At 42.9% G+C, this 27,759-nt stretch overlaps 1 protein-coding gene across 3 annotated transcripts in view; it reads left to right on the forward strand.

Annotated features, from left to right (window-relative positions):
* The window catches only part of PRKCZ (protein kinase C zeta), a 608,643-nt gene that overhangs the window by 364,783 nt on the left and 216,101 nt on the right, over positions 1–27,759 (forward strand). For all 3 annotated transcript variants that reach the window (XM_073602984.1, XM_073602983.1, XM_073602985.1), the window contains one exon: positions 19,512–19,597. In XM_073602984.1, coding sequence (XP_073459085.1) covers positions 19,512–19,597 — 86 coding nt within the window. The remainder of the gene's footprint in view (positions 1–19,511; positions 19,598–27,759) is intronic.

Genomic DNA, 27,759 nt, shown 5'->3' on the forward strand with positions numbered 1-27,759 from the left:
TCCCGCGGTGATTGTACCACAGGGCTTCCCAAGCGTTCGGCTTAAAAGTACCTCTTTTAGAATACTTTTTCCCAGTCCAACTATCCCAATCTTGCAAATATTTCACAACCCAAGGTCCATATTTATCTATCATCTCTTCCCTCGGGGTCAAGTGGTATGGTTCCCCACGGTTAGACGCCCTCTTTGAAGCGATTCGATTACCCATCCTTTACGGACTCCGGACCTTGAACTGATTCCCCAACCTTTTTACAGGTTGCCTTTGACAACCCAAGGTCCATATCTATCTATCATCTCTTCCCTTGGGGTCATTAGTTTCCCTGTTCTGACTATAGTCCTTCAAAAAGAAATAGCCTGGAGATTTTCCAAACTATAAGAGTTTAATCTCCCCCGTGGACTTTTCTGAAGTACTCTAAAAGAAATGCTTAACGAAAGGTTATTACTAATGCGTGCTTGTAGTACAGGAGGTAGTTAACTGATGCACACCTAATTGCAATACGATTTGTAGGAGTTACAACATTACAGATCTAATCACAAAGCTTACGATCCCCAGTTAGTAGTTTACACAGAAAGATAGATACATACATCGAAGATCATTCAGTGTGTACTAGGCCCACAGGTGCAATTCGATCTCAAAGACCGGGAAGCGTCTTGACCTAGACTCATGCAAGGGTCAACCAGAAGCGCTTGTTGGCAGAAAGGCCCAGATCCTACTTCTTTCCACTGCCTTCAAACGTCCAATCAGAACCCCTTATCATTCACGCAGACACCCTCCTGCAGTGTTGGCCCAACCGAGCAGGATGCCTTCTCATACACTCTCAGTACAATTTTATTTCACTTATACTGTTCATATCAGTCTCATCAAAGTATTAGTACAGACAAAAGGTAATATAGATAAACAATGTTCAAAGAAGCTTGCTAGTTTGGGTGTTCATACAGGGGAGACAGACATACAAAGACATAAAAATGCTTACTGTTTCTGGAGTTAGACTTGTCCTCCACCCGCAAAATCACTCAAACGTGAAGCTTCCTCACACGACGGGCACCATTTGTTACGGAAATATCTATACCTCACTTAAACGATTAACGATACAAATATAAGTGATTAAACCTTTGTCTATATAAAAATAAAAACGAGTGATAACAGGGAAAAAAAATAAAAATTACATTTATTTACACAGAAAAAGAAGGTTAGAATGATTAGAATTTATCATATATCTCTATAGTGTTGGCTCTAGGCTGCAAAGTTAATTCTAAGTTAATTCAGGCATAAACTCATAATTGTTTTCAATGGACATATACAAGATATACAAAGTTATAAGATAAATCCTAGGATTAAAAAAAAGGTTAGAAAGAAAGATAGACATAGATACTTTACACTGACAGCATGTCCCTCAGATGTTCTCGGGCTGGACTGCCTGTAACCATTTAGCCCACTTCCTTTTATATGCATTCTCCACCAATCAGAAGATGCCACAAATGAAAGAGATGTCTCAAAATTCATGCTCGGACATTGCTGTTATAGTGCGACCCCCTCGGTGCCTACCAGTCTATGAATTAATGAACAATCTCCTTTGATCTCCCAGCCCAAACAGTCCCGACCGTAGTATGTTAATGGCCCCTGGTGAGTTGATTACCACCTAGGGGACCTTCCCTGATTCCCATCAGTGTATTGGAAGCATGTTAATGGCCCCCTGAAGAATGAATGCCTTAAAGTCTGCCAATACTCTTTGATCTAATCAACACCTCTAGGGCTTCTCGGGTTCAAATCAAGGTAACTACATTCCTTAAGGTGAGCTTTGTTATATTAAGAAACATATTCCCATATATGAAATATATATAGATACCCACATATACACGTAGATATATATATCTATATATATAGATATATATATATATCTATATATATACATACATACATACATACACATACACATCCTATGAGGCAAGGCAGTTTAAATTGGAGTCCTTGCAATGGTCCACTTGAATCTCATTGATATAAATATGATATCCAATATTTCCATCACACCTGGTGGTCCAGTGTGGTTACCATCCCTGGTGGTCCTGGCTGCATCCTGGGTTGGCATCCGAGGGGAGGCTGCGCTGATGAGGGATGGCAACCACACTGGACCACCAGGTATGCCACCCTAGACCACCAGGGAAATGCCAATCAGTGCCCAGGCAGCTGCCAATCAGTGCCCATCCCCAGTACCATCAGTGATGCCAGCTTGATGCCTATCAGTGCCACCCATCAGTTCCGCCTACCAGTGTCCATCAGTGCCACCCTTAAGTACCCATCAGTGCAGCCTTTCAGTGTCGCTTATCAGTGCCACCCATGAGTGCCCATCAGTGCTGCATATCAGTGCCGCCTATCAGTGCCCATCGTCAGTACCATCTCATTGGTGCCACCTTATCGGTGCCTGCTCTGTGCAAAATAATTGCACAGAGCAGGTAAGTATGGGCATGTTTGTTGTTTTTATTAAAAAAAAAAAAAAAAAAAATTAAGGTTTACAAACCCTTAAAGGCGTCAGCAGGTCAAGCCATTTTGGACAATTTCATGCTCCCAACTTTTTGGGGAGGATTATCCCCTGAGGAAGCCATGTGACCCTGTGGCGCAACACGTAGGTGAGGGGCCAGTCTGACTTCACACCTTGGCACGCACCACAAGAAGATTGTGACAAATACTATGGTGGATAGTACCCTGTGGCTTTTAGGAAATTGTTTTTATACAGTTTACAGTCTTTAGCAGTCACAGCACCGAGAAATGTGAGTGTTTTTTTTTACTATAGATGTCTTTGAAATAAAAACCATTTAATTTAAAAGGATAAATACTATGTTGAGAATTTTCTTCCCTGAAAAGAGGATCCATATCCAGAGGTACACATAAGGAGAGGACTATCACAACTGATCCCAGGAGTGGGATATAGCACATATAGGCCTTTATGTGGTCTTATCCCCCAGGTGAGGGCACAGCACTTGAGAGGTTAGTCACCTTTGCATGCTGAATATTGAATTACACAGAGGTGGATACTAACTATGTTGATGCACGTTGACATATACGTACAACTGTCATGATACTGCTGGAATTGATGGTGTAATATATACACCAAAGGACATTTTAAAGACTATTTAATCACAATGTCACAATGCAGTGGTGGCTGGTGCCCAAAATTTTTTGGGGGGCGCGAACAAACGAAAAAATTCTGAAAAAAAAACTCATCAGTTGCAGCCTCACTGTACCATCAGTCGCCGTCACTGTGCCCATCAGTCGCCGTCACTGTGCCCATCAGTCGCCGCCACTGTGCCCATCAGTTGCCACCACTGTGCCCATCAGTTGCCGCCACTGTGCCCCATCGAACGCTGCCACTGTGCCCCATCGAACGCTGCCACTGTGCCCCATCGAATGCTGCCACTGTGCCCCATCAAACGCTGCCACTGTGCCCCATCAAACGCTGCCACTGTGCCCCATCAAACGCTGCCACTGTGCCCCATCAAACGCTGCCACTGTGTCTGCCGTCTGCACTTGCCCTGTCTTGGTGGGACAGCTCCTCGATGTCTTCTCCCATCCTCTCTTCCCGTCCTCTGCTATAATTGGACGCATGATAGGCATCCAATCACAGCGCCTGTCGTTTCAGCCAATCAGGTGGCGGGTAACAGATCCGAGCACCTGATTGGTGGAGAGGCAGTTTAGTGTTAGGAAAGCGAATATTCATTCGCTTTTCTAACACAGCTGAGTGACCTGCGAGCGCCTAGCATGGTACTCGCAGGTCACCTTTCTTGACGCCTATTAGAGCCTATGGCTCTAATCAGGTGCTTCAAAAATGCTTCCAGCCGCTGTAATTCAGGCGCCCAGTGTCTGAAAAGGGGCTGGGCGCCTGAATAGGGAGTGGCAGTGGCAACCATAGATAGATTCATAGAGTCCTGTAAAAAGCTGCGCTAAAATTATTAAAAGTTCATATAAATGACATCAAGGGGATTTCTCCAAGTCCTTATTTCAAAGTGAAAACACCACCACCGTGCACTTCTAAGCAGTAGTGACAATCCACCCTAGTAGTAGAGCCTGCTTACCAGATGGCAAGCATAAAAGGGCAAGTGGCTTTAGCCTAGCCAAGGCCTTTTAGCTTGCTGACGCTCCCGGTGTTCCTATGGGGGGTAAATCTCCAGGCTCCCTTAGGTTATCCTCATGTCGCCATTCAACACGAAAAACCCGGATGACTGGTGGGATGTCTGTGTTCCAGATCTTCTGATGAAGATTCAGAAGATCTGGAACACAGACATCCCACCAGTCATCCGGGTTTTTCGTGTTGAATGGCGACATGAGGATAACCTAAGGGAGCCTGGAGATTTACCCCCCATAGGAACACCGGGAGCGTCAGCAAGCTAAAAGGCCTTGGCTAGGCTAAAGCCACTTGCCCTTTTATGCTTGCCATCTGGTAAGCAGGCTCTACTACTAGGGTGGATTGTCACTACTGCTTAGAAGTGCACGGTGGTGGTGTTTTCACTTTGAAATAAGGACTTGGAGAAATCCCCTTGATGTCATTTATATGAACTTTTAATAATTTTAGCGCAGCTTTTTACAGGACTCTAGATTTTGGTGTGATCGCACTATATGCTGCTGCTTATATGTTTTTGTGTTAGCGCGGTTCTTCCTATTTTACATAGATAGATTCATGCAATGCATGAATCTATCTATTGAAGCTAGGGGGGCAGCGCCTGGGCGCCCTTATGGATGCACCGCCACTGTCACAATGTATGTATATATATAATTTGAGATCAACCATATATCTCATGATGGTGAGGTTGATTTAAAGAAACAGGAATATTGATTTTGGATCACGTAGGAGCGCGGCACCATTTCTGTGTACAACACTTTGAGGATGGCCCCTTCCTGTTCCAACATGACTGCGCACCAGTGCAGAAAGCAAGGTACATACAGACATGGATGAGCTAGTTTGGGTGTAAAGGCAGGCGTCCCAATACTTTTGGCAATATAGTGTGTATATGTACTGTATGTATAGTGTGTGTGTGTGTGTGTGTGTGTGTATATATAACATTTTTATTATATATATCTCTCTCTATATATATATATATATATCTATATATATATATATATCTATATATATATATACAAAGAAACGCAGCTCCAATGTTAATGTGCATGGAACACACTACTGTATGTTGTAGTGTGCTGCTGTTTGTACTTTTTTGTTGGGTCTGGCAAAGTGTGACTGGGCCCTAATAGTTTACCCTAAAACACGGTAAACCACTAAAATAATTCTGGTTATTAGTTTTGGCTTGCTGCATAGAATTGCAGCTTGTCCTGAAGGTTAATTTTTTTTTTTTTTTTATGTAACATTTTTAGCTTGTGTTACAAGTGCAGCTCTTCAGTAAATATAAATGTCCTTGGTGTCTTGAGATGTCCAGGGGCAAATACCTTCATCTCTACACCTCTGGCTCCATATATAGCCTTTGGTCAAATCTGACTTTTTCTGTGAAGGTTGTCATTTGGTATTATGTTATTGGTGACTGCTGTCTCACCCAGACTTCCAATCTCAGCAATATCAATTTGTAACATAGTGATTCAATTTAAGGGATGTGGACAGAAGTAATCTTTTTCACTCTAACTGGCTAGTGTGTTTACTGGAAGACAGAGACCTATTTAATAACTGCAAAATGAAGGAAGCGTCTAGCAACAAATAGGATTTCAGGTTACTTTAACCAGATCAGTAAATTATTAATTCTGATTAGTTGCTAAGGATTACTGCTTTTTTCTCTTAGTTGTTGCTTTTTGCAATAATATATCAAATATTTTTGACAATGTCTCCCACACAAGTACTTTTACATTCACTTGCATCTAGTTTTGTTTTGGCATTTTAGGCAAAAGTCCGGAAGCTTTTGAGATTCATATGTATTTTTTTTTCTTTTTTACTGCTGTGCTGTGTGTAAATACCTTTAATCATTCTTCATAATAAATTATTTTCATGGTCATTTCTCCACTGAAATGTTAAGTCTATCTCACAGTAAGTGTTCCCACACAAGACAGAGAAATATACTGGATACCTCCTTTTAGTCTTTACACATTTTGCTTAAAGAGATGCTAACACTTTGCCCATTCAGGGAAGAGTGACAGTGTCTGCAAATAGCCAACACCCACAGCATGTTATAGTTGCCAATCAGCACACCCTCCCTGTCTCCCTGCTCTGTCTGAACCCCTTTTCCCAAATCTCTAATAGAGCAAGGTTTCCAGTTATGTGGGAGCATGTGGAAATACTTGGGTCTGAGCTGAGAATGGCCAGAATCAGATCGTATTATGTGGGAAGGGGCAGTGACATCATCCATCCAGATGAGCTTGAACACTATCCAAAGCTTACCCAGTGTGTGCTCCCGCAGCAGGAATGCAGCAAGGGAGCGTAAATGCATTGCCTGGGGGGGCTGCAGTCACTTTTCCCTGAATAGGCAAAGTGCTGTGCCTCTTGTAAAGGAACCCTGTACTGAGAAAGTATTGAGGCTGAGATCTAATCAAGTGGCTTTAGCAGTTTGCATCTCTAAGCTGAAACAAGTGTGCTGATTAGCAGCTCTGACTTTTCTTTCTACATGCTTATCTTGCTTATCTGAAGAGTTGCGACTTATTTGTTCCAGGTCTATGATTGCAAAGGTGTTAAGCTTGGAACACACTAACAGGTTTTTTTTCACTCAACCCAGCGGGTTGAACAAAATAAAATTGACCGCTCCAGTCAAACCTGCTGAGCTGTTCTGACAGGGGGACAATCCCCTTCCAGAACACTCAGATCAGCGCACTCAGCCATTGGCTGACAGCGCTGATTGGGAGCCAGTCAGCTGCTGATTTTCCAGCATGCTTGTCGGACAGGAGCCCCCCAACTGACATACACACGGGGCCGAATGTCGGTCGGTTTTTATTGAACCGGCCAATGTCTCCCAGCAGTTTTTGCAACAAAGGAGTCGACATTAAATCAATCCTGCGGTGTCCTAGTCTCTGCTCTTCTTCCGAGACTAATTATCTCAACAAAATCCAGAGTTTCCCCATATAGATGTCAAGTCCATTCATGTCCCTGTACACCAAGACATAGTCCTTTAGACAGCCCTTCCAAGTGCGTGGTTACTGTCCATTTCTGGGTTCTCTTAAATTGGGGTCAACAACCTTTTTCCACTCAAGGGCTGGATTCAATGTATGTGAATGCATGGAGGTCCGTATTCACCTGCTAATGAATGAAGATAATAATCCTAACATAGTAATAATAACAGTACAGGTTTACCTCGCTTTAAGGGGCTTCACTAATACGCCAGTTTACACTGAGCGATCATGTGGCTGGGGATTTGGATTTTGCTACCCCCTCCCCCATCCTGGCACCCAAGGGTGTGCTGACTCCAGCCCAGCATGGTCTGAAGATGGGGTTCCTGTCCCAAGGGGAGCTGGGGGCCTCATCCCTAGGGGAGCTGGGGGCCCCGTCCACAAGTGAGAAAGGGTCCATGTCCCCAGGGGTGATGGGGTCCCTGTCCTCAGGGGAGAAGGGGTCCTGTCCTATTAGGGACCCCCAGGGGTGATTGGGCCCTTAATAGGGCCCCCCCATTGCAATGTTCCCTGTCCCCCTTCACATCACTCCCATAGTGTCCTCTGCCCCTTCCCCCATAGCAAGTTTCCTGTGCCCCCCAAAGCAGTGTCCTTTGTCCTTGCACCCCCCTCACTGTAGTGTCCTCTGCCCCCGACCCCATGGACACAATAACACACACTGTGTTGGTAGAACTCTCCTACCTTACACAGGTGTAGAGCAGAGCGGCTGGTGTCACAGGGCTGGATGGGAGCGGGAGCTGCTTAACTTTTTACATCAACAGGTTGGTGATTGGTTGCCGGGCGATCCTAGCAACCAATCACCTGATGTTTAATGTAAAAAGTTAAGCGGTTCCAGCCCGCAGATACCAGCCGCTCGCTGCTTTCCAATGAAGAGCACAACAGCGAACATGTTGGCGGGCTGGGTGCCCATGAATTAATCACGGGCATTGATGGGCCAGACAATTAACAGTGACGGGCCGATTGCGGCCCGTGGGTTGCTGACCCTGTTTTAAATGTTCCCCTCTGTTACTGGTCACCTGATCAGCTTTCTCCAATAAATGTAACTGCACTTTTCAAGCAGTAAAAAGAACACTCATCAGAGTGTTGTCAGAATTCGTTCTCGTCAGTTCAATAATGTGCTATGGTTGCTGGATGGCAGGCCCTGCTTTCCAGTTATTTCATTGCAAAAAAACTATTCATTATATAGTTGTTATCCAGTATCCCCTCCTACCCAAAAAAAAATCTTGATGAGGATACATTGGTGGTTCAGTGTAAACATGTGGCGAGCTCTGTCTGGTTTCTGTTGGCAGGCATAGTTGGGATCTACATTGTATTTCATTATAGTGATCCTTTTGCTTTGGCCTGCAATATTAAAGCACAGGTTCACTTTAGGACACACACACAGGGTTTGTTCAGATTGTGAATCTAAAGGGTTTAAGAAGAGATTTATTAAACTTTATGAAAGTGTTGGTATATAACTGCTTATAACATAACTCGTCTTTAATACTGAGGTAAGGAAACAAGCTGTCAGATCTGTTAAACATAGGAAAGTATTTTCGTAGCACATAAAGGATTAGGCTGGATTCACACTTTGCCATTTTTGAGTGTTATCTCAATAGCGTGTGTTTCGTTAAGACAGCCCATTTATTTTGATTGGGTTGGAAATGCACAAGAACGGACTAAAATTAACATGTAGCATTGTTACTGATGCAGCTCACCACAACATGAATATTACCACAATGCACTGTAAGTGTTTCAGCCCCTAAAATATAAATTTAAATGAGTGCCTTAGCTGGATTAAAGGTGTTTCTCTCTACGCCCAATTTTCCTGCATGATCTTTTGAAGTAATTTCCCTGGCTCAGTATTCAGGCACTTTGCCCAACTTTGGTTCACTAACATAATGTTGATATTCACAGTGGATATGGATCTAGGGTTACACCAATCTAATGACTCTTTCCTTGGCTGCAGAATTGGAATGTGTGCAAATAGCATGTTTTGGTAAAATGAAGCACCACTATCGGCAGTTGTTAAATAGTTCGTCTAATTTAGGTTGTAGCAAAGCAGACTTATATTAAATTAACCTTTAGAAAAAAAATTGCATTCTATATTACGTATGTACACTACCAAACTTTCAGCATTACTTATAATACCGAATAAATCTGTAGTATGTAAGAATTCACAAACAACAAGAATTAACAACCCATTTATAAAAACAGCAGTATGCTTAAGTTGATTAAATGCTTGGCTTCGGTCTATGTATTTCCTGGTTACCTGCCTGTGTATTTCCAGCTTTACCTTGGCATATACATCACAGTTTTCACACAAAATACAATCCAATTGAGCACTGCCTCTGAAGTTTGGATTCTGTTATCACCCATGTAATAATATTTTTAGTTTTGCCTTCTGAATTGTGTCCTTGATCATTCTGGCACAAGAGATTTGGTGCCATATATTTCAGTACACAGTTGTTATTTTGGCACAAATAGCTGATATCACATGTATACCGGACACAGGATCTTAATCATAACCTTTGTTTAAGCAGCTACCTTCAGGTGATTGAACACTGGCAAAAGAAAAAGCTGTAGGAACATCAGCCTCAGTTTTTTTGCTACAGTTTTTAGGTGAACATCTAGTCTCTACTGAGAGAAGCTTACTGCTTTTATGTGGAGGTTTTTTCCTCCACATTCTTCTATCAAGCATTCTGGCGTCACAATAGTCCCTGGGCTTCTTTTTGCAGCTTCCAGATCAGTTGACTCCTCAGCCAAGCCTTGTGGGGCCTCTGATGACGTTTCTGCCTACTGCCTTGACCAATCCTTTGCCTGTTTCCTGATGTCTCTACCTGCCAGTTGAACTGATCCATCTCCACATCCCACTGACTATGTTCTGACAAGACACCAGTTTCAGCCATCCTTCCCTTGCAGAAAAACTGCACTCCTTCAACCATAGGCATTTTTTTGCCCTTCCTTTTTTCAGCCTCCTGTACATCCTGGCCAGTGAACATGACATTCCTGGGGGCAGCCAACCACCAGTAGGCTAGGATAGCTTGGCTTATAGTAGTGTTTATCAACTCCAGTCCTCAAGGTGCCCCATCAGGTCATGTTTTCAGGATTTCCCTCAGATGAAATGGCTGTGGTAATTACTAAGGCAGTGAAACTAATTAAGTCACCTGTGCAAAATAATGGGAAGCCTGAAAACATGACTTTTTGGGACACCCTGAGGACTGGCGTTGAGAAACACTGGTTTATAAGAAGGAGGGCAGCTACAGGTAATGATATATTCCCTGACCACTCGTACAGAGGCAACTGTTACAGTACTCGGTTTTTGATACAACTTGTTGATCATGAGGTTAAGTGTGTCCTACGGAGTGATTCTAACTGGGGGGGGGGCTACTGCTCCCATGACAGATGACGGCTCCTGATGCTGCTTGAACAGCCTGGCACATACGATTTCTAGGATGAGTTTCCTCACCGTCCATATGCAGAGGATGCTTTGACTCAGATGCTGGTTGGTGGAATTCCCATGCAAGAAGCACCTCGAGCAGCTGCCCTTTGAGGCAGAACAGTTGTTTAATCCCTGCTTTGACAAGTACATCAAGGAGATCATAAGGGATAAGAAGATGCAGGGTTATTTCCTTTTTGTTCCTTTCAGGCCTTCAGCTTCAAAGTTTGGAATACATTTTTGTCGGCAGCATGGACCTCCAAACCAGCCAAGTCCTAGCTTTAAGCCCCCCTCACAATGAAGGGCGCTCCCACTTGTTAGAGTAGGGGAACATCTGTCAGCATTCTGTTCCTTAAAACCCTAAGACTTGTGGGTGCAAAATGTTCTTTCCGGGGCTTCTTCATGCTCCTAAATTGGTCAAAAAACAACACACAAAAATTCCCAGCTCACTTACCAGCAAACCTGCAACAAACTGAATTGACCCTAATGGTTCGCGTTAAAAACAAGGGGTTTCGTTTGCACACATTTGCATATATGTGTAAGCTGCAGAGGTCACAGCATGGTACCCCAGTGTACTGCAGTCATAACTTGCTAATTTTGAGACTATCCTGACTTGGAGCACATATAGAATAATGGCTAGATTAAGGACAGGTTCACCTAGCAAAAGCACAATGGCAGTGAAGGTATCCAGAGCGTCCCCTCACGAACATCATTCAATTCATGAATTTGCCTCCTACCCCACAAATATAATCATTACCCTATTCACAAACGAGGAACACTTTCAGGACTTCTACTGGTTCAGATCTCAAATTGGGGCGTTAGGCCCATTCTAGATCTGAAAACGCTAAGCTTGTTTCTGCAGGTTCAAAAGTTTTGCGTGGAATCTGCCAAGTCGGTCATTGCCTCTGTCCTGTTTCAGGTGCTGCTTTATGCATTGACATACATCTTAAACCCAATCTGTCTAGACAGTATGGTTAACTGGTAACTTGACACCAACCACAGGCAGCTTAACTCTAAAAAATGTAATCCAATGCAATTTTACTTCAGCTAATTGCAGTAAAGAGGATGCTTTTCTAGTCTTTTGAAGTGTAAGTGGACAATGACTTTCCAAAGCCCTGTCTCTATGGATAGCTAACATTAACATGAGGGATCATGGAAAAAAGAATGATCTAGTTAGGAGTGAACTAACTAGCACTAAACAGGAGGGGAGGATGGAGTGAGATAGCAAATCACATGAGTAAACAAATTGTAGAAGCCCCAGATGTCAACATACTACAAGACAATAAAAACCTGATGCAGTTCAATGCAACACAGAAAAGACACATATAATTGGGGCAGAGCAGCCTACCTCTTTACTGGGGATCTTGTGGCCTCCTTGAACATTGTGGATGCTTACTTGCATGTTGACATTTTTCCTTCCTCACCAACGCTATCTGCGTTTTGCTGTGGGTCCTCAGCATTACCAATTTGATGCCCCTTTCTTTGGCCTATCCACAGATTTTCACCAAGGTGCATGCCCCAGTCCTAGCGCTTTCCCATTGTCACCGGATACATGTTCTGAAATACCTGGATGGTCTTCAGTTAAAAGACCAGTCTTCACTAAGGATGAGTTCATGCGAGTTCGCACACCCCACGTGCAGAGCCCGCCAGGAAGTTGGCGCTGCGCTAATCACAGGCAGTGAGACATTTCCTGATGCATGGCTGCAGAGATAGGGAAATGTCTCACTGCCTGTGATTAGGTTCCTGACGGGCTCTGCACATGGGGTGTGCGAACACGCCAGAGCTCAGCCTTAATCCTCACTAACTCTGTCAGTTAATGTTCAGCAGACAGACTTGGGTTGATTCTCAACCTTCAGAAGTCATTGCTGAAACAAATTAATCAATTAGAATACCTGGGGGCTGACTATGGACACAGCCTTATCTCATATCTTCCTGCCCTGGGACAAACCTCTGTCCCTCTGCATACATACCTAGGCCCAATGGTAGCTTTTTTTGAGGCAGTGCTGTACACCCACTTTCACTACAGACTGTTGTAACTCAGCTTTCTCGTAATGTGCAACAAACCAACTTGGTCCTTGGACCACCCCATACATCTGACCTGCAAAGCCAGGCTTTCCCTGATGTGGTGGTTTTTCAACCCAACGCTGGAATCCTAAAATACCTCTTTCCCATAGAGGTAGAAAGCTCTCACAACAGATGCTAGCTTGTCTGGCTGGGGAGAATCCCAGGTGCTTTTCGGTGCAGAGGACTGGGTCATCAAAGTAATCTCCAATTTTTTTTTACTCCCTTCAACATCCTGAAACTCGGGGAAATTTTCTGTCCCTTCAAAGCTGGATCTCTCAGTTCTTAGCCCACCCGACCACAATCCAGTCATAAAATGCCACACTTATGACCTACATCATCCTTTCGAGGAGGCACCACTCAATCAGAAGCACACTTAATTCTAACTTGGATAAAACTGCATGTTCTGGTCTTGTCCGCCATCCACATCCAAGGTGTGGAAAATTGGCAGGCGGACTTTCAAAGCCATGAGAAAAGTACCTTCTGTTGCTTTCTGCTTTCAGCTCTCCAGCTGTTTTTTGCTGCTGTGACCTTACTTCCTGTTAGAGGGTGTCTGTTAGTTTTCCACGATCCCACTTTATGTAGGAATGTAGCCACCCTCTTATGCTTGCCCTCGAGAATGACTAGGAATTATAAACCATGGGATTTGTAGTGTGCATAGAATAGTGCACATGACAGCAACTAATGTGCACTGTTCATTCCAAACAAATGGAAATGATGGGGGGAAAGGCAAAGAAACTCAGTAAAAAATGCATTACTGAAAAAGAGACTACAGGGCCATTAAGTCACATATTGCTCAAGCCCTCAAGGATGGGAAAGTACTATTCTCTCCCCCAACCCCCCCCCAAATGCATTGGAAGCATCTGATATTTCTGTTCAACTAAGCAATTAAAATGTACCTCCAAGCATGGTGACTGTTTTTCACTAGACACCCCCCAACCACCATTTTCTGAAAGTATTTAATTACTCTCTGTGCTGGCCCAACTCCTCCACCCCTCCTCTCTACATAACCTTTTTGGTAGCAGCTGGGCCTGAGTGAATGCTATAGTGCCACCCTGAGTGACAGTTTTTAGTCCAAGATGGTGGCACTCAGTAGCAGTCTCTGGGCTTTTGGGTGTCTACACAAGAGGGCCTTTTACCAGTAAATAACATGCCTAAAATATGAGTCCTGAACTTCTTTAGCAGCATAGGTTGCAGATCCTGCCCTCTTCTTTTTTTTTTTTTTTTTTTTTTTCTTCTTTTTTTTTGTGCCCCCCACACACACACACACTGCTGCCTAACCCTTCTGTTCTATGTAATATTTTGACTTTTCCTGTACAAGTTGAACTTGGCTTGTCACCTTCTACATGCCAAGCCCGTCTATTGGTCCTCTAATGTGATGCATAGCCTTGCTAAACAATACCGGCCCAAGCGTTGAGAGATAATTGCTTATGCAATTTTTCATCATATACTCAGCTTAATGTAAACCTGTTAAAGTTTAAACTATCTGCTATAAGGCGATTAGACTATAAAAGACTTTGGTGTCACAGACAATGTCCTGGGATGGAGAATGACCTTTGAGCTTTCAACAACAATCTTTGATAGGCTAATCTGTTACTGATGTCAGATTGACAGTGAAAGAGTATAGAGGCACATAGGACTAGGGAACGCAATAAATGATACCTCCAAAATACTCTAAATCAGTGGTACCAGGAGCCAGTAAAATATCTCCAAAACCTTCATGCCCCTCCAGTAAAAAAAAAAAAGTTTATACTCCTTCATTATGGCCCACATCATGCTTGTGATCCTGCCACTGGTAGTAACTTGCTGAACACTGGATTACTAAATCAAACACTCACCTTCTACTGCTTTATCATCTACTCTCAAGATGCTGCACAATCAGTGGTGCAATCTTGAAACCTTGCTGGTTGGGCAAGCAAAGGGAATGATGTAGAGAAAAACGTAGGTACATAGCTTCATTTGTCTCCTAGCATAGAGATCCTGTCATTGGCAACAACTGACCCGTGTGTGTCAAGTGTGACATGGGTACCACAACTGCATTTTATATATCACAAGAGCAAATTATGCAACGCAGCAGCATATTCTACTGATATTTAGAATTTTAAATGATGCGTTTACATATAGACCACAACTCAAAAGCATCCACCCCTTCAATACCTTTCGCCAGTAAACCCTAGTAGCTCGTGCAGCACTGTGAATTTAATGCCTAGCAACTCGGCGACTTGTAATCCCACCGCACCATCTTTCAGTGCTTCACCCCTGAGCAGCACTCTGCATTACCAATTGGCTGCTGCTGCTAGCAGCTCCAAGAATGCTTCCATGCAGAATGCCCCTGAGGGAAGGTATGGCATTTCATTCATTAGGCGCTGCTACTGCATCCCGATCTGCAGTGGCTAGTGAAGCCTCCAGTGGGACATAAAAATTAGCACCAGCTCTGTAATGACTGTGACAATAGTAGCTGTCAAGCTGCAGCTTGGCAGAAGGGAAAGCACTCCAATGGTACCTACCTGGTGGCACAGATTAACAAACTGTGAAGCCGTGGCCCAGATGGGGCCTGTTGAGAAAAACAGGTCCAAAGATATCACTTAAACAATCAATGTGTGCTTTTTCTTTACTTCTCAGAGCATGCGCATCATGCTACTTAAAGTGTATAGCCCAAACTTCTTTTTTTTAACGTTTTGGCTGATGTGAGAAAAAATTAAAAACCCTCATTGCTATGTCTCCGTTGGGAAGATTCACCATATTTATTACCCCTTATGACCATTGTTCTCAAGACAGAATGTGATGGGAAATCCAGCATTTTAAAGCTGCCACTAAAACACAATCTGGGGACTTCATAAGGGGTGTACTAAACACCCTTTAGAAATCTGTCAGAGTGCAGGACTGAAAGTGACAGTGCTTGCGTCCGATTCATGTACCGGTCAGAGACAGGTACATGAATCTGTCGGTGCCAGCACTGAGAGAGAGAAGTGTCCATACTGGATACTCCTTACACACTGTGCACTCCCTCCCTGGGCCACTGCTCTGGCCACACTGACCGGCACATAGCCAAGGAGTTTTAAAATAAAGGTGAGCGAAGTCTGATGGTTAACTGGGAGATTAGTTCTCCATCTGGTCCGCTTTACTTTTCACTGACAATGGAAGGCAGTGGGCAGACACAATCACTATTCAGTCAAATAGCAGCTTTGGAATCTGCCCACTGCCATGTGCTCTCAATTACAGGCAAGGAAGACCTGATTGGGAACTAGTCTTAGTGTTCCCCATCAGGCTCCACCCACCCAATAGGGCAGCAGCTGTGAATATGATTTGTGGGGTGGTCGGAGCCTGGTGGGGAACTCCTGAGACTAGTTCCCCATCAAGTCCGTCTTGCCGATGATAGTGGATGACGGTGGGGGGATTCCAATGTCGCTATTGAACTGAATAGTGTCTATGGATTCACCTACTGTCATCTGCTGTCAATCATAGGCAAAGCAGACCTAATGGGGTCCTAGTCTCTCAGAGTTCCCCATTAGGCTCCGCCCACTTTCAGTGTTGTGTGACTTGCCTCTTTGGTTGCTAGGATGCTGGCAGCCTTTGTCTTGGCAACCAATGCTGGAAATGTAAAACACAAGCATGTTAATTAATGTACACACTCCAACTTTGTACCAACTTTGATTTGGTCTTAACTGCCAATTTGTTTATCTGTGAACTGGCGGTAATTCTTTTATAAGCTATCGCAGCCTTAGAGACAGATTCTAAAAGTAGCTGATTGTTACCCGTACCTAAATTCCCGCAGGCCATGTTTTTGGGGGCATACTGGCAGAAAAGTGATTTATTGAATTTCCTTGTACTGTATGTGAGGGGAGAACTTTTGAAGGAAACATATGTTCCAGCGAACTTCCTACAAAGTGGGGAAATTTCCCTCACTTTGTAGAGATTTGTCTTTCTTCCTGTTTCTCTTCTCAGACAGGTCATGATCCCCAACAGGACACAGATGACAAAAAATGTAACTTGGATATTTTATCTCTTTCTTACTCTATTCAAAATGAAAGAAACATATTGGCCATGCTTTAAGAACAGGACCACTTTAAAGAGGAACTGCAGTCTGCTCACATAATTTGTAATAAAATCATCTTTGCCATTCTGAAGCTTCCCTCCAACCACTTTGCATATTATTTTATATATACTATGATTCTGTATTGCCAAATATGCTGCAGAAATCTCCCTCTACGGAGTCTGGCTTCAACCATTTTAACTGTGGGCAGCTGAAGTTGCTGCCTGTTCGCTTCCTGGATTTACACAGACACAGAGGCACACCTCTAGCTCTGCAGCCCTGCAGCTCTCATTGGCCCGCTTATGACTCCCCCCCCCCCTCCTGGCAAAGAGAGTGAGAGCTGTGCGTGATGTCATAAGCCTAGGCTTTTTACCGACAAGAAACAGGAATTGGGCTGGGCTGTATAAGGTATTTACTGGCAGAAAAAAAAAATGTTTTACTATCCAAAGTTAAAACAACAAGGGCAGAAGATTTAATAGATGGAAAGATGAAAAAAATGACTGAATTTCCACTTTAAGTTGGATGCCATTAACTCCTCCTGAAAAAGCTAGTTGCCTGGGTGTCAATGGTTCCAATGCTGTCTGAATCACTGCATGCAGTCAGTCAGAGGACAGTCATGGCAGTGTTGCTAACATGGCAATATCTATCCCATTGTAATGATTCTCACAGGGTAGTCATGCTAGCAGGGCAGTCTCTTTGGTAACATTGTAGCAATATCTGCCATTCACATGCACACCGGATTGCAGTGAGTATTTGCCAATCATATTGCATACTTGCACAGTTTAATACGAACATGTGTTAACTGTTTAAATCACTGAAAGATTTGTTACTTGTTCAGCCAGTCTTGTAATCCTGGGACTGGTGCCAGACAACCTGTCAAGGTCACCCGCTTCCAGTGCAGTTAAAGCAGTTCAACCTGGTCAAGTACCTTCCCTCATCCTGCTAATTAGACAAAGGAGAAACAGCAGCATGTTGATGAATAACCCCTTGTGCTTTCCTACACTGTAAGCATGTTTACAGGTCAAGACTGACAACACTCTTTTATAGTGTATGTTACCCCAACAATGCATGTTCCTCATACGTGTCTGTTGTACCTTGTAATTGTGTTAAAATGTATCTTGTTCTCTTTGCATTGCTTCCTTTGTGTTAAATACCTGGCAATCCTGCCAGCCTCCCTGCTATTTGCTATTTCAGACTAACCACACCAATCACGGAAACATCCATCCCAGCATGGTCCGTTTTCTGGATGTGCTAGGAGTACAGCCTGCCTGTCCTCCAATAGCCAAGACTTGTGCTGACACACCCCCTGCACAGCTTTTCACTGGGAAGATCAGTGTACTGCTCTTTCTCTGCCTCCTACTGACACGCCCCCCTGTATTCTCCACCCACACCTCTCTAAGCCCCTTATGCAGCTGAGAACAGAGATCATGTGATCACCATAAAACAAAAACAGTATTTATAATGCTTTTTATCTGTGTATACAAATGTTTTGAATTGCATTTCTATTTTTAAACTGCTTGAGTTGTTTTACAAGGTGAGGGTTTACATATACTTTTAAACAACACAAGCTTAACTGGCCGAGAGTGCTGCCCTTTCCTCTTCCAAATCATGCTGTGTAGCTAAACACGTATGTAATAATTCAAACACTTACTGTATACCAACTGTCTTTACAAATACAGTGAATGATTTTCACAAGTACATAAATGCATTTGTGTTTGGTATCTGTTTTAAGGTTGGCTTTAAAGAGTTTTACACAGAGTAAAGGCCACAATGAACACATTAAAAAAAAAAAAGAAAAAAATGGGAACCAAAGTTGCTGCCCATGAATTGCTTGTTTCTTGGTCAATGTGGATAACTTTGTTTTACCATTTGCTTTCTAGTCCCCCCCCCCCTTTTTTTTTTTTTACTGTGTATTCCTAAAAGATGTAATCAGTTTGAAGGGTTGATTTTGCATTACACAACAAAGACCGTTACATCAGGGGGTGGCAGAGTCAAGATCTGAAAACTGAAAGAATCCTCGAAGAATCTAGACATAAGCAGAATGCAGCCACAACTGAACAGTCAGTTTTGGGTGGACTCTCGGTTTGTTGTCAGTTTTTTTGTAGCTGTTGTTCAACAGATCAGACAGTGTGGTATCACTTTAGTTAGCACTCTGTTCTTTTCATCCTGGGCTCAGTTCTTTCCATAGCCATTTTATGCATTGTTTCTGTGTATAATCTCTATTTGCATAGGCTTCCTTACACAGTTAAAAATAAATAAATATTGGTATTTCAGTTGGCCCTGTGGTGTATTTGTGACATCATTAGATTATAAGTTCCTTAACACCAGGAATTGTTTTATGTTAGTGCTGTACAAGTACAGTAAATTACTTTAAATGTCGGTGTTGCTAATGACAACCAGTCATTCTTGTTTTTCCAACCAGTGCTTGAAGAAAATTAGATTTGCTAGCTCATAAAGAATTCTGTTTATGTACCTAAGAAATTAGTGCTCAGTGGGTTTCCAAAATAACAAATGGCAGTTTCCTGGGGTTCAACAAGAGGGGCTTGTAATCCAGCCATTGAAAGCTCTGTGCCTTTAAAATCCTGGCCTCATCCCATTTCACCTGTTTATCCACCATCAATAAGTCTCTCAGAAAGGTCGGTAACTAGCATGTGGTCATGTGAGGATGCGATGATGGGAGGAGGCTGGTGTGCGAAGGAAAAAGCGGTTGCAGAAGCCTCTTGATGTGGAGCCTGTCATGAAAAAGCTTTGCTTTAGCTCTAGCCATGATGTTGCAAGCATCAGCGCCTAGCATTGATTATTAAAAAACAAGCTGGATTGTTTTTTCCCCTCTGTGCAGGCAGCTTGCAGTTTTTGTGCCTGGCACTGCTAGCTTAGTATGCTTCTCCTTTACACGTTTCTTTTCTTCCTAGAATCCATCTACCGTCGAGGGGCCAGAAGATGGAGGAAGCTCTACCGAGTGAATGGGCATCTGTTTCAAGCCAAACGCTTTAACAGAGTAAGTGATTCATAAAAGAGGCAGCTTGTCCGGTCTCTGGGCAGCTTTCTAATAACCTGCTATTGCTTCTTTTCTCTATGGAAGAATGACTATTGTACATTGTACCCTGGTCTGTTGTCTGTGTTTTAGGCTCCAGTTTTAGCATGCTTGCCAAAATTCCATTTCAAGGCTAATGTGTTCCTGTAAGGTTTTATCGTTCCTATAAGCTCCAGAGACATTTACAGATTATTTATTAAGAAAAGTATGGTAACTATTAGCAACCCATCTGTCAGCTGAATAAATGACACATCATCCCTGGTTTTTGTCCTATATAGAAGATGAATGCTGTCTGTGTAACATTTGTATCTGTATATAGTTGTCTGGCCCTTCTTGTGTGCAGCGACACATTGGATTTTGTCTTTTTAAAACTGTTCCATTTGAGTTCTCATGTGTTTCTATGCCAGGAAATTTAGCATACAATGTTTTTTTAGCTATATGTACACAAGTACATTTTTTTCTCACCAATATGTCAAATTTAGCACTCTCACTTTTATAGACAGTGGCAGTGAATTGCACCTGTGATAATTAATCACACCGGAAAATCCAAACCATTCTTGCATAAGTTACTTACCCTGAACCTTGGGTAAAATGATACTGTCACAACAATAAATACTATATTGTTCAGATGATAAATGTTGTTGTGACTAGTGATGCTGGTACTTGTATTATACTGGAAATTGCATGGGCCAAAAAATAATCTATGAGGAGGGTAAATGAAGGATGACAGGTATGCTGACATCCAAAGTGCCAGATTATCAGTATTGAAATATACACGGCCAAAAAAAGTAACAACTACACTATTCAATTTAAATAATTTTATTGCTTATTTTTGTATAAAGCCTGTGTTTGAAATGACCGGGCCAAAACTGATGCTAGAATGTTTTTTCTTGTTATGCTATATATAAAGTAAACCTCTCCTAAGAGAAGTTTATAGGCCTGCCACTGCTGATCTCCTCCTGAACACGCTAGTTGTCTGGATGGTATGTTGACCCTTTGGAGTCAACACTTCCTGAGTTACTGACCACAAACTACTACATTATGCAGATCAGGAAAGGCAGAGAAAAGCCCTTGTCTGCATACTGGGTTAGTGTTTCAAAATCATGAAGCTAGAGGGTCAACTTGATGACCAGGAAGTTCTTTTTTTGTCTGAACAATAGTAGCCTATTATGTTTCTCTCAGAAAAGTATTCCATTAAAGTTACTGTATCCTTAAAGAAACCAAAAGGTTATGAACCGGTATGAAGTGCAGATACCCAGAGGTGCACATAAATCCGGCACTTCTGAGCAATTATGCTCATACAATATCATGTGCTTTAGACGCGTTGTACTCTATGCATTTTCATATTCACCTGTGTGCACTTTTAAGAAACTTTTTTTTTTTTTTTTCTTTTTCGTTTTGCTAGATGTGTAAAGTGGTGGAAAAACTTTTAAGTATATGCAGTTTATGTAGTGCAGATGTGCTAAAAGTGTACAAACAAAGCATGATACTTGCTCTGTGGGCATTTTGTCATGCATTTGAAGGGGCTTGCTTTGCCTTCTTAACAGAGACAGTGCTGCCTATTTAAGACTTTAAAATACACAACACATAGTGGTAAACTAGCCAAATCATAATGAAGTGTGTTTTTGCTTAAAAATAAGCTCCGTGAAAATTAAAATAGTATGCTTTACTGCAGGAAAGTACACTAGTGAACCAGCCCATATCATGTGTCTTTATCAACTGGCCCTTGTCATAGTTAGCCTCACTGACCAATAGGGAAGCTTGTCAGTGGTAAGCCTACTCCAAATATAATATTTACTATTAGCACCTCAGCTGAGTCAAACTGTTGCAGTATTTCAGAGTTAGGCCCCCTCTCACACTGACGGACTGATTGGGTCCACCTGTCAGTTTTTCAGGGGGACACGATAGGACTATCAATTGCCCATCTTGGAGCAGCAGCTGTCAGTGGACATGTGTCTGTTGACACCCGCTGACATCTCCTCTTAGGCCATCCACTCCACTGGACTCTGCCAGCGGATCCACCCGCTCAGCAGGCGATCTCTCCGCTGATCCCTGCTAAGCAGGCAGACAACCTTCTCTACTCTATGGGCTGTTGGATGGAAAATACTGGCTGCCAGTTTCCATCCTACGGTCATCTGATCGGATCCGCCAGATGAGCTGTGGATGTATGGATCCTTGCACATCCAAGCATCTGTTCTGGGGCAGGCAAATGTAAATGCTCAGATGAGCGAAAAAGATCCGTTGAGGGGCTGCCATTCATTTTTAATGGTAAGCCGGCAGCTGCTGTGCCTTCCGGGTGTATAAACATGGCCTTTGTCCCTGTGTGAATGAGCCCTTAACATGTAAGTTTAAGTAAAAAAAAAAAAAAAAAAAAAAAAGAAAAACTAAGCATATGCAGTACATCTCTGCAATATATGCAATATGCAATATATGCACATTTTCCTGTTCATCCTACTAAAGGCCCTGCAACTGCAGGAAACTACATGTTTGATTTGCCAGAAATGTACTTGAGACCCAATTAATATTGTAGGTTTAGAGCACACATCTTTTTTTTATGAACAGTCCTCCCAGTTGTCTTTTGCTAAACTACTCAGCCTCTCACATCTCTACATCATAGATGCTAACCGTTCTGCAGTCCAAGATAAGAACTAGGAGAGCAATTTTAGTTAATACAGGCGGACCCCGGGTTACGAACACAATAGGGAGTGTAGGTTTGTTCTTAAGTGGAATTTATTTGTAAGTCGAAACAGTACATTTTTAAGTGTAACTTCAGCCTGTGCAGGGATGTTCCGGGTCTTTCTGGCCATGCAGTACTGCAGTGTGGGATGTGTCCGGTGCTGTAAGATGGCCGCTCGGCGGTATCCAGGACCAGCCATCGTAAGTAGGAGTCGTTCGTATCTTGTGGACTGCCTGTACAGGTAGTGCACATGAGACGGCTCTGAATTCCTGACAAGATCAGCAGGTTTTGTTGCTCTTAACCACTTGCCAACCAGATGCTGTCATTATATTGCGGCAGGTCGGCACGTTCCCGCGTGCCATCGTAGCTATACGTTGGCTCCTTTAAGTGGGATAGCTGCACTGCGGGGGTACCGATGCCCGTGGCAGTCAGTCATCGCGACTGCCGGTCACGGAAGGCAGAACAGGGGCGCGTGTGTGTGTGTGTGTGTGTAAACACACAAATTCCTGTTCTGTTCTGAGAGGAGATGCATATCGTGAGTTCCTAATAGCTAGGAACCATGATCTGTCATCTCCTATAGTCAGCCCCCTCCCCCTACAGTTAGAACACACAGTCAAGGAACACAGTTAACCCCTTGATCGCCGCCTAGTGTTAACCCCTTCCCTGCCAGGGACATTTATACAGTAATCAGTGCATTTTTTTTTTTTAGCACTGATGGCTGTAGAATTGTCAATCATCCCAAAAATGTGTCAAAAGTGTCCGATGTGTCCGCCATAATGTTGCAGCCATGATACAAATCGCAGATCGCCACCATTACTAGTAAAAAGATAAAATAATAAAAGTTCCATAAATCTATCCCCTATTTTGTAGACGCTATAACTTTTGCGCAAACCAATCAATATACCCTTATTGCGATTTTTTACATACATATCGGCCTAAACTGAGGAAAAAATGTGCTTTTTTTTAAAAAAAAATTGGGGAAATTTATTATAGCAAAAAGTACAAAATATTTTTTTTTCTTTCAAAATTGACTTTGTTTATAGCGCAAAAAATAAAAACTGCAGAGATGATCAAATACCACCAAAATAAAGCTTTATTTCTGGGGAAAAAATGGACGTCAATTTTGTTTGGGTACAGTGTTGCACGACCGCGCAATTGTCAGTTAAAGTGACGCAGTGCCGTATCGCAAAAAAAAATGCTCTGGTCATTGAGCAGCCAAATCTTTCGGGGCTGAAGTGGTTGAACAGATATACCGTAATAGTGCTTTGAATAGTATAATAAACAGACCAAGAGGGCATAAATAGGATATTTTTATTAACAGAGTTTACATACACTTTAGGTTCTTGTAAGAATAAGACATATACGTATATTTCCAAAAATACACTTTAGGTTCTTGTAAGAATAAGACATATACGTATATTTCAAATGCATTGAAAATGTGATTTATTAGGAAGAACACACATTTTTAAGCTCTGCAAGCACTTGAACAACCTATATTTTCTTTAAAGCCTAACTGAACTTTCAGTCAATTAAATACATTCCAAGTTTTATTTTTTGTTTTCTTAATAAAGTAGTTACACCCAGTGTTGAAAAGCCTGTGTACTGCCAGCATGCTTCAGAGGACTCTTGCTCTCTATGTGGATGGAGTAATTTCTATAACAAGGGGTTCAGGATGCCTCCACCTTTAAGCCACGTTCACACTTTTGCGACTTGTCATGTGACTTTGGACCCTAAAGTTGCATGACAAGTTGAACCCCATGTTTCCCAACAAGTACTGTTCATATCTGTGCAAAAGGGTAAGTAAGTTCACCTTTTACAGAAATATTTGTAAGGTGAACTTGCACAGGATCCCCGCCTCACCTGCACTACTTTTGTCTGACTTTCACGTGACTTAGGGGCCATAGACTTCAATGTAAACCCTTAAAAGTCGCACCTGCATGATATACAGGTACATGCGACTTGTGTGTGAGAAAGGAATGCCAGCAATGGGGAAAAAAACAGCGCCCACCCCCTCCCTAAAATGGTATGAGGTTACCCCCAAAATCCATACCAAATCAAAATTCATGCCCCCCCCAAAGCACCTTGTTCCCATGTTGATGGGGACAAGGGCCTCTTTCCCACAACAGTGGCCGATGGTTGTGAGGGTGTGTGGGTGGGGAGCTTATCGGAATCTGGAAGCCACTTTTTACAAGGAGACCCCCTGATCCCTCCCCTTCCCTAAGTGAATGGAGTACATTGAACCCCTACTCATTCACCAAAAAAAAAGTGTCACAAATACACAGACAGTTTTTGACAATTCCTTTTTAAAAAAAAAACAAAAACAATGTCCCCCGAAGTAAATCCAATGTCAATCACTTACAGCGACCCGAGAAAAAAAAAAAAATAGAGGCCCGCACCCAACAAAGGCTTCCGTCGTCTGACAGTTGTTAACTAAGGGGTGAAGCCACCCAATGACGTCACCGAGTGACCTCACCCACTTGTGATAACATCGTCAGCGTATGACCCAGTTTATGACATCACTAAGGGTGGGGTCACCCGGTGACATCATCGGGTGGCCCTGCCCCTTAGTTATTTAAGAACGGCCAGACGGCAGGAGCCTTTGTCGGGAGTTGACTTTTTTTTGGGGGGGTGGTTGCCAGTGGTGGCGGGCATCGTGATTGACGATGGATCTACACCGGGGGACTTATTTTTTTAAATACAGTGGATTTGTCAAAAACTGCCTACTGTCATTTTTCACTCTACACTTTTTTTCATGAATGGAGTAGTAAAATGTACTAGGGATCGACTGATTATCGGTGCGGCCTATATTCACTTTTTTAGAATATATATCGCTTCAAGGGGTTTTACCAGGGTGATGCATGCATCACCCCCTGCCGTTCTTTAGAGCGGACGGTCGGCTTTATTATAGTAACAACCGATGCGGCTCAGCAACCGCTCGGCTGTTTATTACAAGCAGCAGGAGGGGACTTTCCCCCCACCGCCTTCCGCCGCTCGCCCAGGCTCTCCCGTCTCACCGGGAAGCCCAACCAACCAGCCGGCTGGCCGAAGACGAACAAAGCCGATGCTTCGTTCAGGTCTCGGATCTAGTAATCCGGAAGCGATGTCAAGACATCACTTCCTGGATTACTGGCATCTTAAAGGCGCCAGTTTTAAAAAATAAAGTATTCAAAAATGCAAATCTTGACATTTTTGAATAATTTGAAGTGCAGGGGAGGGGTTTGGGGTCTTATAGACCCCCGATCTCTCCATAAAGAGTACCTCTCACATGCCTATTGCTGTCACAAGCTATGTTTACATTCCTTGTGACAGCAATAACGGTGATAAAAAACAAAAAAATGTAAAATGACAGTGTAAAAAAAAAAAAAAAAAAAATGTTTTAATTGTACAAAATATCGGCAAAAAATAATCGGCTATCCGCAAGAGAGGTGGCCGAAATATTGGTATCGTATCAGGACTGAAAAAACTATATCGGTTGATCCCTAGTATGTACCCGTTGTTCATTTGCATGGGGAGGGGGCGGATCTGGGGGGCCACCTTGTTAAAGAAGGGCTTCTAGATTCTAATAAGCCCCCCACCCACAGAGCTTCCCTGCCCCAAAGCACCCCTCATGTTGAGAGCATGTGACCTGGTATGGTTGGGGCTTGCTCGTCCCTCTCCTTCTCTGATCTGCTGGGATGCATGCTTGGATAAGGGTCTAGTATGGATTTGGGGGGGGGGGTGGGCACACTATTTTTTTTTTTTTTTTTTCTTTTCAATTTTGGCATGGGTCTGGTATGGTTATGGGGGGTAGTTGGTCACACCGTTTTTTTTTTTTTTTTTTTTTTAATTGCCGGCATTCTTTTGTTTACATTTAGCTGTCAGTGGGGAAACCTACTGACAGCTGATGAGTCATTGATTGTTAAGGATGCGGCTCCTTAACAACCAGCAATTCTTCACACAGCATTTGGATCAGTCGATCATTTTTCAACGGGTTTGAATCGTTCAGAAAATTTAGAATTGGTTAGAAAATGAAGAAGCTAAACAAATTGTTTTTCAGTTCTTCACATGTCCAGTGACTTTGTAGAGTACAAACAAAACAATCACATTGGTCAAAGCCAAATTCAAAACAGTTGCATCAAGTCATACTGTAAAGTCGCAATGGAAAAAGTGTGAATGGGGTCTTAAAGCTACTGTGTCCTGCTGATTGGAAAGCTCCAGGGTTGACTCAGCATGGGGTATGTTAAACCACAATAGAGGAACAACTAATTACACTAAGAGAGCAAGTATCTTTTGCCTGCCAACATACAGGCAGGGAACACACTTTTCTACTCAAGCTGTAACTGCTTTCTAATGGTAACAAAGTATAAGGCCTGGTTCACACCCATGCAGGGTGCATTTTGCATTTTTCAATACACACCTTTGATCCATTGAAGTCTATGGAAACAAAAACCAGAACCCCCCCCCTCCATAAAATTCACAGATGTGAACTACATCCGTAGGAAACCTTGTTAAATGGACTGTAGTGTGTTTCTGCAAAACTGAAAACACAACAAAATACATAGGTGTGAACCACAGGCCTAAGACCTAGAATATATTTATAGCAGATTTAAACTAGGGCCAGCCATACACAGTGCAAATTTTCTTTCCTGCAACCACGGGTGATGTGAATCCCTCCTGCCAAGCTATTGTGATTATCAGAGATTATCGCTAGCGGCTATAGCAGCCACTAGAGATAATCGTAAGAGAATCTGGCAGGCTGGTTGTAGCCAAGTTGATCGATCAACTTGGTACAGTCAGCCTGCGCATTAATGGTTCGAATTGTGTATGGTCGGCCTAAATGTTGGCTTTAAAATAGCAATGTTTGTCGCGCTAAGGCACTCCACAGCATGAGCAGGGACACCTCTAGAGGAGAGTCAACATAGCCATACCCAATGATGAGAATGTATTGACAGCATTAAAACCAGTAATAAATATTAGTGGGGAATGGGAAAAAATGAACAGGGGAAGATGTTACTGGTTATGTTGGTTTGGATGGGTGGATTAAGGTAGTCCAAGAACAAAGTCCATGTATCCTGGGTAGTAACCTCAGGAAATCATGACAATCTGTAGGTTCACACTTGAAGGCAGCATGCTGAAGAGCAGAAGTGAGACTGGATATAGAAATAATAAAACAGAGAGCAGCGCCAATCCAAGTGTAGCAATTAAAAAGGCAAGATTTATTCATAAATGATTGTACTCACTAGACAGTGGAGGTTAATGGGCACATCGAAATCAGCAACCAAGATGTTCCAGAGGTCCATAATGGCTTCAAAACAGCACTGTCTCCCCACACTCTGTGGCTCCTGTGGCTTCCGGTGTCCCAGGCTAGATGTAGAGGGCCCAGGAGGAAATCGTCAGCAGGACGTCTCTGGTCAGGTGGTTGGTGGGCGGGTACAGAACCATGTATAGTTATACTACAGAAAGTGAAGCT

Source organism: Aquarana catesbeiana, linkage group LG10, assembly GCF_042186555.1.
Source record: "Aquarana catesbeiana isolate 2022-GZ linkage group LG10, ASM4218655v1, whole genome shotgun sequence".
Classification (NCBI taxonomy): Eukaryota; Metazoa; Chordata; class Amphibia; order Anura; family Ranidae; genus Aquarana; species Aquarana catesbeiana.